We start from the raw sequence: 8465 nt of genomic DNA, 5'->3' as shown, positions 1-8465 counted from the left end.
GGGCATATTTTGGACATCCATACAGTCAACTGGGCCCTGATCGTGTACTTGACTGATAGTGCCGGCGTGCACTTTCTGTGTGTAATCGACATCATACTGTACAGTATCATGGTTTCGAGTCGTGGAATACCACTACCGAATACAAAAAAAAGGCAATTCAACACCGCATTACCGGATGCGGCAAATGAGGCAGACTTGGTCATAACAACCCCCAGTATGTTTGTGCATTTTTGAAAGATTTATTTTGAACGTGAAATATGATTTATGCATCGAATTTTGGTCTTGACTCGCAGTCATTTACTACGTAGTACTACTTAGTATTGTTAATGTTAATTGTTAATGTTAATGTTAATACAATGAACAAGATATGCATATTCCATTAACAACATATTTCATTATCCACATGGAGATCAAAATAATACGGTTAAACCCCTTGACGCGTGCATCTTTCTGCACCACAGCGGCATTCAAAGTTCGATGCATCAAAGGTATTCCACCAGTTGTAATCAAACGTGAGTTCTTCAAAGCGGCCAACTTCCTTCAACGCGTACAAGGCAGCTCGCTTGATGCCGCATTTCTTCCATACTTCGATAACACAGTTGGGTTGACACGAGTGGTTGATGAACCGGGAACTGTTCGAGTACAGGCGACCGTCAATGAAGTAGTCGTCCCGAATACTGAGGAAGTAAAAGTCCCGCTTGCCATCAACGGTATCTTGAATGATCTGCTTCTTGAACTCATCGCCACGAATGACCTCACCCATGTACTCCATCACAAAGGCACCCAACGGAATCACCTCGGACGCCTTCACTCCCAGACCGGTACGCTGGGTCACAAACACTTCGTGTGGCGCTTCAGCGTTGTGTTTGTCAAATCGTTGGTTGGCACAGCGGTGGCGCGAAGTACAATCCGGTGGACAGACAACGTATTCCGAGGAGTTGGCACATGCGAGCGTATCGCATAACATTCCTTGCGCGCCAGCATTAATTAGCCAGCACTTGCACTGCCGCGTGATGGGGGACCGAGGGAGCTCCGCAAGATTGGGATAGGGATCGTAACCAAGTCGCAGTCGTTCAATACGAGTGTCGCCCTTGTAGAGGTTCGATGTGACTCGTTTAAATGATTTCATGGCGTGCGCCACGATTGCTTGGTCCTCGGCGGTCGGCTCATTTGACAGGTCAATGAGTCCCGGAGGGGCTTCCTGGGTAGGTTGGTTTGACGATGCCCCTGTGCTCGGTTGTAATCGAGCTCCTTGATTGCGTTGTTCGGACTGCATGGTCACGGGGGACGTGTAACTGGGTGCATGGGATGCAGATGGATCGATTGCACCGACATGTACGGACGAACCAGCATCCTTTGACTGTGTGGAGGGGTGGGGGTAAGCATAACCGGGTGGCGTGGTAAGGACCTTAGGAGCGGGTTGGATGATCGCGCGTGGCTCTGGTGCTTCATTTCCTTCCGTGGTTGTTGTAGCCACTACAGTTGTTGTCACGGTAGGCCCAGTTGCTGTAGCATTTGTCGTCGTCGTTGCTGTTATGGTGCTGGTGACCACGGCAGCCTCAGCGCTTGGGGAAGTCACACGAAACTTGACATGGTTTTGAAGTCCTTGGCGGCGGACAAGAGCTCGGATGTAACTCCTTTGAGCTTGAATGGACTTTAGTCGGTACACTGGGATCTGGAGGCACCTTTCTTCGATTGCTTCCATGTCCAAGCTCTGATGGGGCTGGGTTTGGATCCATTCGATGACGTCGAGGACTTTTCCCTTGGGGGTGCGGTGGCCGCGGAAGAAGGATATACGTTTCTTGCGTCTATTGGGCTTGCGGACTACGACACGTACCCTGTCACCCATTCCTTGTGCCACATGATCTTCAATGGTCTGCTTCGAACTCATCCACTTGTACACCGCGCTGACACTCCGACCAGTTCGCCGCACCACGTCGTCTACAGTCATCGTCTTGGCACCCAGGGCCTCAACGCATTCCCACTTCACAGTTATGGTGGTTAACTTCTTCGTCATCGGCGGTGTGGAGATGAAGTGAAAATGCAGCGTGACCAACCAAATGCACCAGTGATGTGCTCCATGTTGGCAGCGAAAAGGTCATCGGCACGGTTCACCAAAGCTAAGACAACAGTACCTACGAAACGTAAGTCGTAAAAGACTCATATGTACTTGTACTTATTTCATATTGCCTTTGCATTTATCTCCCCGCCGCACATAAGCTACACGGATCCGTTTGCACGCATGGAAGCCGGTTACTTGGTAGCTCAAGGTTGGATATCAATGCATTCACAGATCGCCATGTTTCGCATTTCATGCCACCCGCCTGGATTTCCGTCTTCAAGTTTTCAATGCGGCGGTCGTTCGTCGATGTTATAAAATGTTTCGTGAACAGGATGAAGTTATCCATGCCCATGAAACCAGCCTGCTTCACCACAGCCTTGAAGGACGAGTTGAACGCTTCGCACGCAACAGTACTTATGTCCTTCAAGAATGGGAAGTTGTCGACTTTGTAACCACTGGAACAGTTCACGTGGTTGCAATAATGCAACCTGTCCACAAGAAACCACACGTTTCGAAAGAAGTACGGCTCACGTCGCAAGCAGTAAGTGTGCAGGTTACACGCGTTGTCCATGATAACAACACGGGGATAGTCCGAGTTCGACCACCGCTGGCATAGAATGGAGAACGGGTGAACAGGCGACTCGTGATCGTGCATGACGGAAAACCCGAGGCAGATACCGTGAGGACAACAGAAGTGGAAGATGCCTGGCATTTTGTATCGGACGCTCGGTGCACTCTTGGAACAAATCGTATCGTCCTTCCTGTGCTGATCTTGGTAGGCCCCCAGCGTACGACGACACGGCGCTCCTGGAAACCACTCGTGCAGGTCCTCGTCAGTATACGTGTTGGTGCAAGCATCCAGGTCGTCAGGAGGGGGGGTCTGCTCGTTTGCTGGCAACGTCTGCAGGTAGGTGCAAAACACAACGGACAAGCGTGTCAATATTGGCGATAAGGCTGGCCACATGGGGTGATCACAATCAACATCCATGCCAGTTGCACGCAATGCTGAAGCCAGGCTTGGCATGTTTCGTTGCAGGTTACTAAGCGTTGTGGTTTCTGCGAAGGCGTCACGTCGACGGGACGGGCGTCCCAGATCCAAAAGCACACGCGCCATAACATTTGGACTGCGCACGACTGCGTTCTGTACAGGGGACTGTCTGGCCAAATCGCCAAGGAACTCGCGCCATTGACGCGGACACAAACCGTTTACACACTCGTCACCGTAAACAAGGACGTCCAACAGAGGAACGACGTCCTCAGCATGGTCCACCAAAAGAGCACGAAGGTGGTTGTGAACACCTGGTGTCATAGCATTGGGGGGGTTGTCACCTTGGAATGCGCGGGAGCCACAGAAGTTGAGCAACTGCTTCCTTGTTTCCGCATGCCTGATGTATTGCCGATGCTCCAGCGGAATGCCGTGGCGGGGAATTGAGTGTCTTGGGTAGGCTTGCCTACATATTTTACGTTGTGTGGAGCTATGTGTAGGAGATGCAATTACCTGGTCGTAGAGTACTCACGGCGGCAAGCCATCTTTGCATTACCATCGCCAATAATAATTGGAGCTGTGTCCAACGACCCACAATGGGGGCAATTGAAGCTCTTCGCCAAGTTGATGTCGAGGCTACATCATAGCTTTATGACGTAAATTCAACTTGCGCAACGTGCTTACGATTTCAAAATTGTCCAGCATGCACGCGTAAAAGTGGCTCGACTACATAGTCGTCCGCTTTGAGAGCTGTACATTCCTTCGATAACTCTGTACGTTGCCGACATCGGAGTTGCACCCACAATTGTGTTAAGGCGAATGAGGTTGACAAGGTCCAGGTCGATAAAGGTGGTGCGGCCGGTCCTGAGGAATCCGTGGTAGAACCCGTCGAATGGAAGCAGGTTCGTGCAATCCAGATTCGTGCAACGGAACTGCTGCACCACGATCTGTACACTGTGTAGCACACCGTACACGGTTCCAACACAGTCGGGTACACGAGCTTCTTCGTTGTACGGTGACCCACACGGACACACTGGCAAATGCAGTTGACGTGGTACGAATGCAGTGGAGGTCATTTGGGACAAAGTGTGAAACCCCCGCCGCATCCTGACTTCAGCTTGTAGGTGAGCCTGAACCGGAAACGAAACGGCAGGAACCACCCACGGAGTCGACGTTTGTTCCACGTCGTCTTGTAGCCACTCCATGTCGACACCCATGTCGATCCCCATGTCCGCGTGAGCCGCTTCCTGAAAGCTCTGCCAAGTCGTTCGATGGCTGCATTCATCGTTGCGAGGGCATGTTGTGCATTTCCACGAGTTCTCTCCTTCAAGCACAAGCAGCACACGATCGAGGGGGTTCCCATGAGCTTGCACAGACGCAAACAATTGCGTACGCATGTCAAGGGATGTCACGCCGAACTGGCACCCAGGAACAATGTCACAAACAGATGAGAGGTCAACACCGCGGGGCGGTGACGGGAGGTTCGTGGCCATGATCTTGAATGCTCCGACATGAACACATTCGGGATCGGAGCACTGGGCAAGGAAGGCACCGTGCGTTCGAAGCGACGCGTCAACTCGACCCATCACAATTTCTCGTGCAAGCAAGTTCCTCGTGGTTTTACAGAGAGAGCAGTACAACGTATCCACCACGCCATCGCGAAACTTTGTCTTCAAGACGAAGACGTGTGCGCTGTTGGCATCAAACTGCACTTGGGTCATGCTTGCGTTTGCCGTTGGAAGTACGAACAATTTTCCGGGGCAAACTGTAACAAGCAGGTCGTGGCCCAGAATGAGGTTAGCTAAACGAGACGAAAACTCAAGGGGCATGTGCGATGGGGGTATGGCAGCGTATCCTAGACCCCCTACAAGGACGACTGTGAGTTCCCGGTGACGTAGCTGACTGAGGCCACGTAAAACGTACTGGTAAGACCGGGGAAGGCACTGCTTTCAGAAGCTGAGGAGTGCACACGTTCATCCAAAGCATCCCTGGCAAGCGCTTCGAGTGTATCGGCAACCAACGTAGCCCGTGATCCTTCGATAAATCGTTGCTTCTTGGAGGACGTATGCGCTCGACAAGAACAAGTGCACTGCACGCACATCTGGCTGGAACAACGCTTGAGCTTAGGCGCGGTGTTACATGTGCGGCACAAGATGGAACGCGGCATGCCCTAGACGAGGGGTCTCGAGTTCCAGCAGTTACGTTATTTCCTCGTTGAAGTGGTCATCCATACAGTCTGGTGGCCTAATTATTCCACCTACATAACAAATCAAATTTAGTCGTGATAGGTGGAAATATTGTAACTACATTAAAGTTCACTCCATCTACACATGAAATCATTCTTGTGTGAGTGGCCAGTAACGTTCCTAAGCAGGAATTTTAATGCCCTGCAATTCATACTTGAGTTCCGTATGAAAGGAAACTTGGCGGAATATAATTGTGGTGAAAGCATGTACAAACATGAAAGCATCAATCTACTATTTGCCCTGTGCCGCAATGTTTGCAAGACCCAACACCTCCTACGCTAACCTCAACCTCACTGTCGGCGATATTGTCGCGATCCTACGATGGGCGAATGTGTCGGCGAACCGAGGGATTGCGAAGGCCTCGCTGGAGCTTCGAATGGTGGAACAACTGCTCCACGGTGGTCCGCCTGAGCTGCAAAGCCGATTTGAACTTGCTTCGTTTCCTGCAGTCGTGCCGACGTCTTGGGAATCTTGGCTGCACGATCACCTTGCATGGCAACGTTTTCGTTCACCTGAGCTGCCAACGCAAGATGAGCATACGACTGAGAGTAATGCTCCAGATGCATCCCCGACATTACTAGAAGCAACACCCAGTTTTTGGGCATTCGACCATCGAGCTATCCGACTCCGGCCTCACGCAGCTATTGGGAAGATCAAGAAGATATGCGCAGCATCAAGAATGCAAGGGACATTCCTCGACAGGCTCCCTTTGGTAAAAGCGGCGGCTCAAGCGTTTGCCATCGAGTCCTGCGCCAAGGCAATATTCTGGGTTGTTTGGGAAAGCATCAAGTCCTCCGTTCCAGGTGCAGCTTCGTAGGTATTGCTGACTATACCTAAGGCATGTTGTAGATACCCAAATGCTATTGGACTGGTATCGACCTGGCGACAAGGCGTACGAATTGGCTCGGTGTGTAGAAAGTGATTGCCAGACGCTCGGCTTTACAGCATCAATGTCCAACTTGCTTGCGCGTACGATTATATTTGTTTTGATGCGCTCACAAGACTCCTGTGATAGACAATGTGCCATTCCCCATCACGATGAACCGCATACTCCGCTGTGTGGACCACACCGAATTCCTGGTGAAGAAACGGACTTCACATGCACGGACGACTGCCCGAAAAAAGGCCAAGCTATTCAAAGTGATGCAAGAATTCGTGAATGCTGCCCAAGGAACACTTGCGGTAGTATACTGTCAATACAAATATATCATACTGTGGTAGGTGGTTCATGTAAACGGCCACAAACCAGAGATGTCGTTCGTGCGTATTCAGCGTCCGAACGAACAGTACTTCGTAAGTGGTGACCTTTTTGACATAACGGCGTACCTGATCAAGGACAACTTCGACCGCCCCCGTGACGGCAAAAAGTTGCTTCAGTCCCTTGCTTCGTTATCATTTAAGGAGCTGAAGCAGGTACGAGTATTTATTGTTTACGTATTTCACACATTAACTGCATAGCAAACTCGACTTTTGGTGGCCGAAGTCCAAGTTGGACGACCGGACTGGATTAATCCACCCAGCTGGAAGCCGGAAGCGCTTCTGTGGCGCGATCCGTCCCTAATGACGACCACTGAAATGCTCATCGTCTGTCACGCAGCGTTGGAACAAATCTTCTGTCCACGTTTTTGCGGCGAAGTTCGTATAGAAAACGGACAGGTTTCCTTTGTTGAATAATAAATATATTCGTACTTTATTCATAAACATATACTCTTAATAGTACTGCGTGGTACTGTTTTGATAAAAACAGTTTACTGACATTTTTTTTCGACCCTACACTACCGACCTGGATAGATGGGTAAGCACAAATTAATGTAAATTCACCACCGTGAGGGTCGGTAGCTGGGATTGAACCCGGGACCTCCTGCACGTTAAGCAGAGATCATACCATTGAGCCATATGAAGAATATTGAAATAAATTGAAGCACTAGAGGTATATCAAACACAATACCGAAAATTTAATTTGCCTTTATTGGGATGCTGCAGCAAGGCGCCGTCCGCGGCATTTTGTTATGGCAGCGGCACATTGCTTGGGTCGTGGTACTGTGGTGGATCCTCTCGCCGTGCTACGGCGGTGGAATGGTCTGATATCGTAGTTAACAGTAAATCTGTAAATGTACAACAAGAAACTGGTGTTAGTACGGTGCAAATCTAACTTACTTGAAGTACCTATCAAATCAATCTACCTACATATCAAATCAATCTACCTACATATGAAATCAATCTAACCTACTATTAATAGTACTTACTACCTACTAGTATTCGAAGTACTAGTACAGTACTAGTATTAATAGTACAGTATCACTTCTTCAACGTGACATGCGGCATGTCTCAGACAGGCTGGTATCCTGTTGTCCCACAGGTACACAAAGTAAGCCGGATGCTCCTATGGATGGCAAAAATTCTTCCTCCGTACTGGTGGGAAAGAATACTGTACAGTAAGTCAACACGAAACAGACGGATAAACTCCAGAGCTAAATGGGCGGAGGGTAGTGATGGCTTTCGACTAGCAGGGACAGGTCGATGGCATAAACCTCACGCGTTGTGCAAATCAACCACCTTTTTTGCTTTGCATGTTCGACTTCTCCTCCGTTTCTGAACTTAGCTTGATGAAGAGGCTCGTCGTTGTGCTAATTTGGGAGGGTTTACGCACGATTTCATTGTATTCGCTTCGCCTGCCCAAGTCGTGAGCATGCTGTCACCACAGCAGCCACCAATAATACTGTATGTACTACCGTTGTTGTGTCAAGTCGCAGCGTATTACAACGATTGGTCGCTCCTGCAAGTAGGGATTTGCAGCCTGTAAACCGTACACACCAACACGACACCACGACAGTGCTGCACGTCAAGGTCTGAGCTGCCATTGATCACTTCGTGTACAGTACAGTACATCCTCAACACAACCACCACCGCGGCTACCAAGGCGACGCTGTGTCAAATGCAGGCCACATTACTCGACGTGCTTGTCCTCCAAGGTACGTCCGTCCGTTCAGCACAACTGTGAACCGTCACAAGTTGTCCAATGCGGTGTTGTGGAACGGAGTCATGGCCCATAACATGCTGCGGCGGGTGTTCGAGCATCGCAACTCCTGCGAGACACACAACGGTGGCGGTTTTGGGGCTCGTCGTGGTCACACCCAGCTGCATCCTCAGGTTGAAACACCGATGTGGTCAA

At 50.0% G+C, this 8465-nt stretch overlaps 3 protein-coding genes across 5 annotated transcripts; 1 reads left to right on the top strand and 2 right to left on the bottom strand.

Annotated features, from left to right (window-relative positions):
• Positions 1 to 424: 424 nt before the first annotated feature.
• Positions 425 to 1276, bottom strand: H257_18952 (hypothetical protein; the record flags this gene model as incomplete). The annotated part of the gene is made up of 1 exon (XM_009848101.1): positions 425 to 1276. The coding sequence occupies one exon, from the start codon at positions 1274 to 1276 to the stop codon at positions 425 to 427; it is 852 nt and encodes a 283-aa protein (XP_009846403.1).
• Positions 1277 to 2198: 922 nt separating this feature from the next.
• Positions 2199 to 4768, bottom strand: H257_18951 (hypothetical protein; the record flags this gene model as incomplete). Its single annotated transcript, XM_009848100.1, has 3 exons — positions 2199 to 3513; positions 3561 to 3683; positions 3825 to 4768. The coding sequence occupies 3 exons, from the start codon at positions 4766 to 4768 to the stop codon at positions 2199 to 2201; spliced, it is 2382 nt and encodes a 793-aa protein (XP_009846402.1).
• Positions 4769 to 5496: 728 nt separating this feature from the next.
• Positions 5497 to 6982, top strand: H257_18950 (hypothetical protein). Of its 3 annotated transcripts, none has more exons than XM_009848098.1 (5): positions 5497 to 6096; positions 6143 to 6262; positions 6309 to 6433; positions 6515 to 6706; positions 6752 to 6982. In XM_009848098.1, exons 1-5 carry the CDS (start codon positions 5508 to 5510, stop codon positions 6965 to 6967), a joined length of 1242 nt encoding a protein of 413 aa, XP_009846400.1. In that variant the 5' UTR covers positions 5497 to 5507; the 3' UTR covers positions 6968 to 6982. The 3 variants fall into 3 exon arrangements, with proteins under 3 accessions (XP_009846400.1, XP_009846399.1, XP_009846401.1); XM_009848097.1 differs by having other exon boundaries at positions 6309 to 6475; XM_009848099.1 differs by having other exon boundaries at positions 6309 to 6706.
• Positions 6983 to 8465: the final 1483 nt, after the last annotated feature.

This window comes from Aphanomyces astaci, assembly GCF_000520075.1.
Source record: "Aphanomyces astaci strain APO3 unplaced genomic scaffold supercont1.279, whole genome shotgun sequence".
NCBI classification, from domain to species: Eukaryota; Oomycota; class Saprolegniomycetes; order Saprolegniales; family Verrucalvaceae; genus Aphanomyces; species Aphanomyces astaci.
Note: the sequence above shows the minus strand (reverse complement) of the source record. Positions and strands in the feature narration are given on the sequence as shown.